At 39.8% G+C, this 12214-nt stretch overlaps 1 protein-coding gene across 2 annotated transcripts in view; it reads right to left on the reverse strand.

Moving 5' to 3' along the window:
- Positions 1-12214, reverse strand: part of SNAP25 (synaptosome associated protein 25) — a 67038-nt gene that overhangs the window by 9486 nt on the left and 45338 nt on the right. For both annotated transcript variants that reach the window (XM_014058893.2, XM_087716860.1), the window contains 2 exons: positions 8733-8781; positions 3951-4068 (listed from right to left, as the gene is read on the reverse strand). In XM_014058893.2, the coding sequence (XP_013914368.1) occupies positions 3951-4068; positions 8733-8781 (167 nt within the window). The remainder of the gene's footprint in view (positions 1-3950; positions 4069-8732; positions 8782-12214) is intronic.

A 12214-nucleotide genomic window follows, 5' to 3' on the forward strand; every position in this document is an offset into this window, starting at 1 on the left:
AACATGAGGTCATATAAAGTATTTTAGTGAGTTAAATAGGCAATTTTTTTCAGAGGAACCATCTTTGACTGAGTCTCCACAGGGTAATTAAAATCCAGGCATACCAGCGATAACAAGTAATACAGTTTTAATGTATGCAGCATCCTTGTATATTTTAATGGTAGAAGTGTTGGCAATTACAAATTGAAATTTCTGTCAAACCTGGTGGATTGTTAGAGCCTAAACAGCATCAGTTTCAGCAAAGGATGTTCCTTAAGTTTGTACATGAAAACAAGCTCTCCTCCAAAACAGAAAATGTCCAGCCATGTTAATAAACGTCCACTTTATGCCCAAACTGGCACTATTTAAAAGCTTTCTAAGGACAGTGAACACAACTGTTCAAACATTCCTTTGGCTTCTCATTTCAAGCGGGGCTATTTACTAACATGTTCCGCAGCCTGGATGTTGCTTTGTAATCATTGTTTTTGGTCAGAAGTCAATTGACTTTCTTTTGAACAAGTACATGAGTAGAATTACAGTGCAGAGCTCCAATCCTATGAATGTCCCCTTGCTGGTCAACCTAACAAGATGTGCTCCAAGGAACATGCATGCAAAAATAATAAAAACTACACGCTACGATAGTGCTTACAATAGTTTTTGGTGTTAATGTGTAAGGCGAGGCTGATAAATTGGATTAAACACAGCAGTAAGAGTGGAATGCTATTTGGAAAATTAGGTATGCCCCATGCACAGTAATATTTGGAACAGTTTTTTCCCCCAAATTGGACGTGAACAGTGTGTCATCTTAACCAGAGGTGATAAGGAGGTGGCATTCAGGCATTGCTATAAGGCCACACATTTGCCCACCTTTGCTTGAGCTGCTGATTGACTACATTTTTTCTCTTTACATCACCATTTGACTAACCACTTTGGTCTGCTCTTCCATTCAGGGTTTCTGTTTCTCGATAGCAATAGCAGTTAGCAGTTAGACTTATATACCGCTTCACAGGGCTTTCAGCCCTCTCTAAGCAGTTTACAGAGTCGGCATATTGCCCCCAACAACAATCCGGGTCCTCATTTAACCCACCTCGGAAGGATGGAAGGCTGAGTCAACCCTGAGCCGGTGAGATTTGAACCGCCGAGCTGCAGAACTAGCAGTCAGCTGAAGTGGCCTGCAGTACTGCACTCTAACCACTGCGCCACCTCGGCTCATAGGTACAGGTTGCTCTGAAATTATCTTGACAAAGTATGTAGACTTAAGCAGGGGTTGGGCTGCTGGGGGTTTGTAAGGGTTCAGGAGAACCTCTGAGATTCGGTGCAGTTCGAAGAACCCCCAAATCCCACTCATTGGCTGGTCCCGCCCACCCCTCCCCTCCCAGGAGTCCCCACGCAGCCCGTTTTGGATGCAGGTAAGTGCAGGGCGCACATGGAGGCTTGGGGAGGGTGAAAAACAGGCTTGCCGGAAGTTTGGGAAGGCCGCAAATGGTCCGTTTTTGGCCTCTAGAGCCTGGGAAGGCCATTTTCGCCCTCCCGGAGGCTCAAGAAAAGCCTCTGGAGTCTGGGGAGGGCAAAAACGCCTCCCACCATGGTGCAGGAGGCCGACTAGACCATGCCCACCATGGCCACACCCACCCAGCAACCGGGCAGAGAACCCCTTGCTATAATTTTTAAAACCCACCCCTGTTAATCAGAGCCAGTATGATGGTTAAGGCATCAGGCTAGAAAGTGGAGGACTGGGAGTTCTAGTTCCACCTCGAGCTCAAAGCCAGCTGGGTTATTTTAAGCCTGGCCCTTTTTCTCAGCCCTAAGAAGGCGGCAATGGCAAATCATTTCTGGGAAAAACAAATTGCCAAGAAAACTGGCCAGGGACCTCTCTAGGCAGATCTCGAGAGTCAGATGTGTTTGAATGGAAGAAAAAAACAGACTTACTATTTATGATGTTCAGCATTACTGTTTGTCTTTCTTAGAATTTCCTGAGAACTCTTGCTACTCTCATTCACATCTTTGCCTTTCAGTGACACAATTGAGACCCAAAGTTCCACTGCAGTCTTTTTACGTGGGATGGAATTGAGTGTAAAGGGAAGCCAATCCTCAGTGCAGAAAGTCTAAATCAAACTGGCAGCACTGAATCATCGGGTCTGAAAGGGGGTAAGTGTAGAAAAGCTGCACAAAGAGACTTCTCTCTTTATTATTTAAGACAGCGTTCCTGAACCGTGGGAACTTTAAGAGGAGTAAACTTCAACTCCCAGAATTCTCGGGAATATTGAGAAACACTGCTTTAAGACACCTGACTGGTTTATAAGGCTTTAATCCAGGGGTGGATTCCGGAAGGCACTACTTCCGGTTCGCTCGTGTGGGTGCTTGATGCGTGCTGTGTGCGCATATGCAGCCCAATAAAAATTGTTCCACGCACGTGCAGAAATAATAAACAAGATGGTGGCGCCTACAGTGCCGCCCAGAGAACCAGTTCGGGGATGTGGCAGGCCTGGGTCGCTGCCGGTTCCAGTGACCCAGGCCCCCCAAACCACTACTGGTTTAGCCGAAATGGTCGAACCGACCACTGCTTTAAACAGGATTATTTGGGAGGGGCAGATTCCATCTTTCTGGGTCAATGTAAGAAATATAGCAGCCCCCAAATATTTTTAATTTTAAAAAACCTTCCCAGCCTCTTCATGTATCATAAAACAATCTGAATACTGGATGGAACAGTCTAATTATTAGAATTATTGCGTATTCCTGATGTCTGAGCAAATAAAAAAGGCTAGATTATAAACCCAAAGCTACAGTATGTTACAAGGCCACATGCAACGGTACATGCTCACATGCAAACAGATATTCACCGTTCTAGGCCTGTTTTAATATTTATAAATGTTTTAATCATTCATCCGTGCAATAATTCATCCCACGCGAAATCTCTTATTTCTCTAAGCACGCATTCTTTCTCCTCTATGTCCTCCCTTTAAAGCTGATGCATCCATTTTGTTATGCTGCACTTTCATTTCATGGCAGTAATACGGAAGCAGGTCTAATATATTTCAACATTTTTTCTTGGTGTCAGGCTACACAGTGGAGAGCAGCTTATGAGCAAAATGGATCCAGGTTTTTTTTTTCCCCCTGACAATATTTTACTTTCCCATAGCTTGGGATCCAACAAGGAAAACAAGATGTATCTCCAGATCCAAATCATCGTTTTATGTATTTCTGAGCCATGAATCGTGGTCAAGAAGTACTGCTTTAAAGGCTGTTCAGAGGAAGAAAAGATTACATGGGGTCCTCATAATTTTAGAAATTTAAATTGTTTAATGCTGCATAGAACACACTATAAAATGTTGAAATCGTCATCATTGAAAAGTGCCTAGAGTAAAAAAATTTTACTATGGTATGCCTGATTTTAATGCATCTACTATAATCCTACTATTGTCTACACCAGTGGTTCCCAATCTGTAAATACACAAGCCACTGTCGAACTCTGAGGCGGCAGCAACTAGTTCACACAACCAAACTTCTCCTCTTATCCAACATGTGACAGCAGTGGCCCAGGGGAAGGGACATGTGAACTGCCACTGTCTCTTCTGTACTGGGACTGATGTGAAGCCAGGTGTCACTGGGTCAGCATTCACGTTTCCAGGAAATAGCAGTTAGACATGTCTTGGGAACAAACGGTGAGACAGATGGCTGCCCACTGCATTGATTCCCTGGAAGGTGGAAATTTGAAAGCTGATAGCAGGAGTCGTAGGTAGCCAAAGAGAGATTTTTAGAGAGAGGGCCAAAGTGGTTTGTTAGTCAGAAAGCTTGGGAACCTCTGGTCTACACTATACGATGAATGCATTGGAACTAGAAGTGTTCTCTCTGCATGCCACATGCTCATCCTGCCCAGGTGCCTTAAGCAAGGATGAGCGTCACAAGGCTCTGTTGAGGTCAGCCTTGAGTGCTCTAAAAATCAGGCAGGCAGGCAGGCAGGCAGCACCTACTTGTTACATGGACAGGCACAAAGGCCACAGAATTTTCCTAGGTCCGTCAAATTCTTTTCTGCTTCTTTCATGTCCTTATTGATTTGGTCCATTCCCTCTTCGATGCGTTCCAGTTGTTCTGATTAAACACAAGCATTTTATCCCCATAGTATGAAGCAGATGGAAAGGGACAAAGAAAAAAAAAAGACAAAGAAAAAAAAACTTCAGACATTCACTCATGACAAAGAAACTGGACACTACAGAGCAGCACTGGCACCAAGTACCTACTTGTTACAAGGACATATGAAAAGGCCACAGCATTTCCCTAAATCTTTTAAATTTTTCTCGGCCTCCTTCATGTCTTGGTTGATATGGTTCATGCCTTCTTCAACACGATCGAGTTGTTCTGGTCAGGACAAAGGGATGACAGTATGGAATGAATTGTTTTTTTGTTTTTTGTTTTAGTCGTAGCTGTTTGTCGTCAACAGAAAATGAAAAAAAAAAGATGTATGGAGAAACAGAATTATTACGATGGCATCTCAATGCATTAATTGCAGCTGATGCATTGAAGCAAAAATGGAAGCAACCCTAGAAGCTAAAAAAAAATAGTCCCTTTTACTAAAATGATGAAGCACACATACATCCATATAGGAAAAAAGAAAAGAAATGGAGAAGTGCTTGATGTGTGCTAATTAGAACAAAAATATATATATAAAAAAATGGAGGTGCTGTCAAATACCTCAGAATCCAGAAACATAATACAATACATCCAGTTACTATGACACCAGTGACATCCAAGAAAAAGAAAGAAATTGGATTATTACCTTGCAATGCATTTGTGTACATTGATAACAGTTTTAAATGATTGCCTTCCATGGACAATATCTACAATACTTTCACTTACAAATGTCTTTGAGTTTGATGATGGTTGAAAATGTAATTGGTTTGCTTGGTGGAAGTGTATACAGTTAATAATGGTTTTAGAATGGATATGAGTAGCTGAGTTAAAATCCATGTCCAGATACAAACTTTTTTCAATGACTGAGGTTCTTCAGATCTGAATTTTGGGCCGAGGTCCATCTCTAAAGAAGAGAAGACCATGGGTCTTATTCTTCTGTCAGTGACATTATTATATGCTAGGAGTGACCCCAGTGGAGTAGAAAGAATTACATAAAGTGCAGGACCTTGTTCCATGTCCAGAAAAGCAGATGGATAGACTGCCATAGAATTAGGGAGACTCAGAGCAGATGCAATATATAGATAAATAGATGGATAGTTAGAAAAAAATATATAATAGAAGACCATCTTTTTCCCCCCCATTGGTGGGCATTATTTCTTGCTTACCTGATCTCCCCATGGGTTCCAGGACATTATTAGGCCAATGTAATTCCTTTCACTTTAATGGAGTTACACCTGATTTGCATTAGAACAGTATAACATAAATATCAAGCCCACTATTTGGATTTATATGCAAATAATATGTGACTTTTATAAATGCCACCGAGCCTGTGCTGACTTAGACTTGAATTAGTTACAGATTGCCTTTGAAAAGTGGCTAAGAATCATTATTCTTATTAAGATATGCCGAATAGCACAAAGTAAACATTTGAGATGGCACAAACAATCATACAGCTCAAGTCAGTCAATATTTAGGTAGAAAAAAATTCTCATCATGTTTGGCAGTAATTATTTCTGGCAAAGTACACATAGAATTGTCCCCTTGGTGCCTCCTTCTGAACCTCAGTTATTTTCCACTATCATAAACATATTCATTTCAATGGCATGTCACCTTGTTTCCCACCCTTCACCCTAAGGCAGTGGTTCCCAAACTTGGCAACTTTAAGACTTGTGGACTTCAACTCCCAACTTCAACTCCCAGAATTGGGAGTTGAAGTCCACAAGTCTTAAAGTTGCCAAGTTTGGGAACCACTGCCCTAAGGAAACAAAATAATGAAGAAACACTTTTAAAAGGGGAAAAAAAAAACCTAATTCTATTTAACACAAGGAAAAGAAGAAGAAATATTAGCAACACAAAGCAGGTTCTATTTGTCATTTCTGCACAGAAACGAAAATGTTTGTATTTGTATGGCTAAATATAAAGAAGAGGGAAAAATACAATATAAGTTGTAGTCATTAAATCAAAGGTCAGCCTTTTGAAATCACAGAATAGGTTTAGAGGAAAAAAAGTGTTGTAGTATCAGAGGTTTTTTCTTCTTAATTCCTCCAATTTCTCTATGGCAGGTAAGAGATAAGGATTTGGTAGAGGAAGTTGAAGATGAAGGAGGAACTACTATCCATCCATCATAATCCATCCTGAAAGAGCAGCGTGTGTTACAAGGGTACTTGAGATGACTGCTAGGTGGTGGAATTTTAAAAGCAAAATTCCTTCAAAAAAAGAAAAAAAAAATCTGTAGCCCTAACTCTGTCTACTTGATATGGCTTTTTATTTAATTGGCAAGTGTATATTTAGTAAACATGATTGCAGAAAGTTAATGCAGATGTAAAAGGATGATGTCAGCTAGGATGATGTTCAGTTGGCTTTCGAGTAGCAGCTGCAGTTTATATTTCAGTACCAGTTCAGGGACAATTGCTAGGAAACGAAAGGCTATAAGGAGCAAATGTCTGATGCAATGGACAATTAATTTCTACATAGAAGGCCCTGTTGTTCACACATACCTGGAAAATGAACACATTTTATGGGTAACATGCTGTGACTTATCAGGAGTCTACAACCGTGGCAACTTTAAGACTTGTGGACTTCAACTCCCATTCCGGGAGTTCAAGTCCACAAGTCTTAAAGTTGCCAAGGTTGGAGACCCCTGGCTTAAATGTTAAAATAGCCCCCACATAATTCAATATATCACTGAATTTCAGCAGCACTGCTGGACAAAAAATGCCATGTAAGGGCCACAGGTTGTTCACCAAAGGAAATACTGATATTTTAAATTTTTCAATTTCATTGATTTTGGAGTATATATTTGTGGATTCAAGACAATTAAGACACCTGAGATGCATTTGTGGAGCTGTGATTCATGGATTCACCAACTGATTATAGCTACAGTTTGTGTCTTTAAAAGGCAGCCTTGTGGCCCCTAGCATACCTTAAATCAGCATGTGCTTGAGTTTTGTATGTTGTACCAGATAATTTTCATGTGATATTAGTAGTAGCATTTAGTTTCTGTTAAACTTTAGGCTATGGGTCAAATAATCCCCTCTTGATATCTATGCTTCTTCTTCTGAATCAAGAAATACAAGGCCCGTCGTTACTAATGCCAAATGGTAACTCACAAAACTCAAAAGCAGAAACTTGCCTAGAAGTTACACAGTTGTTATATTGAGGGTATCCACAGGACTGTCAAGATAGAATATCAAAATGGAAGGCAGGGCTGAATGAGCAAAGGCCCGCCTCTTTAGACATCATTTATTACCACACGGTACCTCAATATCTCTTGAAAATGTATCAGTTCCTTCCCTCATATTCCTCCCTCAAATCCATGAAGATTTCAAACCCACTTATAGTTTCTCTTTGGTGAATAGTAGCCTGTGTTCAACAATGTTCTGTATTATTATTTTTTTCATGTGGGCAGGACCTTGAACATTCTTACATTGAACTGATGATTATTTTTTTAAAGGCAGAAATAAACTCTTAATCTAAGCTAATTATTTGGTTTGGAGAACAGACCACCAAGGGGACAATATAATCAAAGTTTATAAAATTAGGTGTGATGTGCAGAAGGTTTTCTTTCTCCTTAAGAACATGGATTGGAAGGAGATTTGGAACAGATGATAAAAAGAACACAGCTCATAACTGAACTGTGGAAATTATTATCACAAGATATACTGATAGCCATTAAATCAGAAGGATTTTAAAGGGAAATGAATAAATTCATGGACAACAGAACAATGAGAAGCAATTCATCTTGAAGACATACTGGAGGCACTATGCTATCTCCAAATGCCAGTCATAGAGGAACAAAAGGTATGGAGGGTGCATCTCCACCTAAGCATTGCAGAGGCATCTGCCTCTCTGCTCTTATAAACAAAATGCCTTTTGGGCCTTGGCTTGATTTAGTAAAGCCATTCTAATGTTCTCATTATTCCGAAATGGACAACTGAGCCTTGTAAATTTTCTTCAACATCAAAATAAACAAGCAATCTAGGAAACTTAAAGAGTCAGGAGAAGATCCAAAAGAAATGGAAGGGATCTGTCAACTGAGCATTTAAATAATCCAATTCCATAATTTTGAGATTCACATCATTTGATGAATCAGATTATCTGTGAGTTATTCATGGTCTAATGGAAGTATAGCCTGTCCCAATTGTTTAAAGTATACCGAAAATTGTTTTAAAGCATATGGAACATTACCATATTTTGAATGACTTACAAGCTTGCATTTAAAAGAACCACCAATATTAATTTTGGAAAGTTTTATAGGGAGATCTGACTCTTTCCTATATGCATTTGTGTTGAATATCCCATTATCTAGCTTGCTCAGCTTTCACTATCAAAATTCCTTCCTCTTCCAGAATGCAGAGAACCTGATCCCTAAAGTAATATGTGCTTCAAAGAAACCTTAAGGAATGTTAAAATGTTAAATACTGTAGCTCTGATTAGAAGATTTATGTTCATTTTAAGTAAAAAAGGCATGTGCTAGCAACATCTTCCTAGTTTAGATGGCTGCAGATCAAGACCTATAAACAAACACCTGTCTAAGTATATACATGTGTTAGTATAAGACCATTAATTGGTCTAAAGTTTACTGTTCCTAAAAGGTTTTTTTTGGGTAAACAACCTGAACTTACCTCCTTGCTCATCCAACATAACCAAGGTCCTGATACCAGCATCCTTGCTCTATATTCCAGTGAGGATAACAAGATGGAACGGAGAGAGACAGAGATAGATAAAGAAAGAAAGAAATTAGTGAAGGAACTAATAGTTAAGTTCAAATCAAAGTTAACAGTGAAAGAAAGGCAATAAGAAAGAGTAAAGTTTATAGTCAATAGCATTAAAGAAACAATGCAATAGATATCACATTGGTACTACTAGGAGAGTGTTCCCTGTCTTGCTCTATGGGGATACTTACTGGTCTTCTGAGAATTGTAGTCCCTATAGTGGAACTATTGGAGGGTAATTCTGTAGTTTAAATAATGACCTGACTGGTTAGTAACAACATAAGTGTTGCTATTTGGAGGACATCAGATTAGAATGACTCACCTTGGGACTCATGGCAACACCAGATAATTTCAGAAGGAAGAAGGAGTCATTAGAAAATGATGGCTCAATTTTGGTTCTGCAAGTTAGGAACCTATTGTTCCAAAATTATTCTTATTATTTGCTCTAGTTTGTTTTCTTTCAATAATTGACAATGGAGCTAGATCGCCAACATGCACATGGTACTGGTGTCCATATGAGTGCATTTAATAGAGTATATATAAGTAAAATCTTTTTTGTATATTATTTAGGTAATATGTGTAAATATTTAGCTAAAACATGAAAACTATCCAATATGGAATTAGGCTAGGATTTTGACTATGATAAGTGGAGATGGTTGAATCAGGAATGAAAGGACAGGAAACACACCCATACATAAGGGTGAAAATCCCATCTAAACTAGTTTCTATTTTTCTCTCCATAAGATAATAATAATAATGAATAAACAAAACATTTGAAAACCTTTCATAAGGATAGTTGATAGATGAAGTAGGTAGGTTAAAGAGTCTTAAAATTATGAATGGGATTTGGCTACTTTTTCAAGCCTGGGATGCTGAATGTGTTAAGGCAGGGTTCCCCAACCCCCGGGCCATGGCTGACTACCAGGCCTTGAGCCATTCTGAACCGAGCCACAGAAGTGGTAGGCGAGTGCATACACCCAGATGCATTCCCACTTATACAAAAAGCAGGCGAGTAAGTGCGCTCCATTTGCATAAGTGGCAAGCCTGCCATTCGCATAGAACAATCCTCCCCCCCCCCACTGCTGGTCCACAATTGATTTAAAAATGTCTTCAGTGCTTTTTATTGTAATATATTTTTGATTGTAAGCTGCCCAGAGTCATTGACTGAGATGGGTAACTGTTGTGGCCCAGCAGGAGCTGTTGGAGTTGCCACCAGACTCTGACAGCGAGGGGCCCTATGAGTTGGCTCTGGAGGACCCTGTCCAGGGTTCCGACTCTGAGCAGGGCACAGAGAGGCTGGTTGGCCACCAGGAGGCACCTGAAGCTTGGACCAGTGGGGAGGAGACAAGGGAGTGTGAGCCTGAGGTCAGCAGTGAGTTGTTCCTGGATGCCCGGCACTGAAGAGCTAATAGACGTCAGGAACAGTTGCGCAGTTACAGGAGGTAATTGCACTCAGCTGGTGGTCATTAGGCTCCTCTCCAGACTATAAAAGGACTACTTGTGCACACGCCCCTCTTGCAGAAGTCAACACAGGAACTAATGTCGGAGAACATTATTGTGAGCTTGGCAGGCTGGATTGCTGCCAAGCCTTATCTATGCTGGATTGCTGCCCAAGCTTCTCTGTGCCGGTTTGCTGCCAAGGACCTGTCTGTCTGTTAATTAAATGCCATAATTTATTTTTGGCTCGGAGTGTGTGTTGGTGTGGGACGAGGGGGGTCAGAACAGGTAACTATAGATATTGAATGAATAAATAAATAAACAAACAAATAAAATGTTTGTAATTCCCCCCCCCCTTTCCTATGCTTATTTTTCAGGAAATTTGTATGAAAGTGACATATTTCATTGTAGTACTTTCTTAGAACAATTGCAGGAGAGTAGCTGCAGGGACTACAAATTTAAAATGAATAAAAAGCAAGTACCATTTGTCACATTTTCTATTTAAGCAGCAACTAAAAGGAAGTATCCAATGTTGCACTCTTCTGAATCAACCAAAACTTTTTTAAGTTCTCAGAACCAAACAGAACACTGGATCAGTCTTGCAATATATCAGTCCTTCAAGTCTTTCTTCAATATACCACTGTGAAAACTGTTTATTGTGATTACAGACTAGTCACAAAAAATGGAATTTTTCTACTCTGTATTGTGATTTTTTTTAAAAAAAAAATATGGGAACCTCATTTATGTCTCTGAATCTCCAGATTACCAAGAAAGCTTCAGATGTGCCTCACTTCAGATAAATCTTTCTCTAATTGTGATGTTTCTTAATTTTTTTTCTGAATCAACCTATTTCAGTCAGGAGTCCATGTGTAATTGAATGTGTAGTCACACTAATGTACATAGTGTCATGTACAGAGGTTAAGGCTGAAGAAACTTAGCAATAGCAATAGCAATAGCAGTTAGACTTATATACCGCTTCATAGGGCTTTCAGCCCCTCTCTAAGCGGTTTACAGAGTCAGCATATTGCCCCCAACAATCCGGGTCCTCATTTTACCCACCTCGGAAGGATGGAAGGCTGAGTCAACCCTGAGTCGGTGAGATTTGAACAGCCGAACTGCAGAACTGCAGTCAGCTGAAGTAGCCTGCAGTGCTGCATTTAACCACTGCGCCACCTCGGCTCTAAAGTCAACATAGAAGTCAACATAGTGAAATCTGACTGTAGAATCTGAATCTTAGTTCTTGAACGTTTCACAGGGACTGAGAGAAAATACAAATTCCAAATTTTCTAGTTGATCCAAAAGTATAGAAAAGGTAATTTTGTCTTTCAGAAGACAAAATTCTCCCATTCGATTGGGGACCGGCTCACCCAGAAAATACACAATTAAATTATATATTTAATAAGTGGCTGCTTTTGTTTCTCTAAAGTTTAAGACCAGAACATTACATGGTCAAACGAAGAGCTAAGCATTTTCCCCCGCATTCTCATCTCCATCGGCAATACAAGGCTAATAATGCTGATGAACCTTCCAGAGTGAATGTATGGGTTACAAAAGGGTAATGTATATAAAACATTTTACAGTATTCCAGTTCCTTTCTCTCTGTGTGTGTTTGCATAGTTCATTACTGCAAATAAATGGTGTTATTATTAAATCAGGAAACAAACCCACTGCTGCTCAACACTCCTGCAGGACAACCTGTTTCACAGAATCTTTTCATTTCATGCGCTGATAAAAAGGATTTAACCCTAATCTACTAACAAACTGCTTTGAAATGACTGATCATCTGACAACTCAGTTGCCACAGTTTGGTCTCTAGGCAATCTGAGCTCCAAATAAATAGATGCTGTTTATTTCCTCTGCTCTATTACTATAGTTTATAGTTTTCTAAGTCAGTTAATTAAGTTAACTGCTTGAATGCCAGATCCCAATGATAATGCTGGAGTTTTGTGTAGCTT

Source organism: Thamnophis sirtalis, unplaced genomic scaffold (assembly GCF_051295495.1).
Source record: "Thamnophis sirtalis isolate CommonGarterSnake01/CBP01778 unplaced genomic scaffold, rThaSir2_p1.2 scaffold_5, whole genome shotgun sequence".
NCBI classification, from domain to species: domain Eukaryota; kingdom Metazoa; phylum Chordata; class Lepidosauria; order Squamata; family Natricidae; genus Thamnophis; species Thamnophis sirtalis.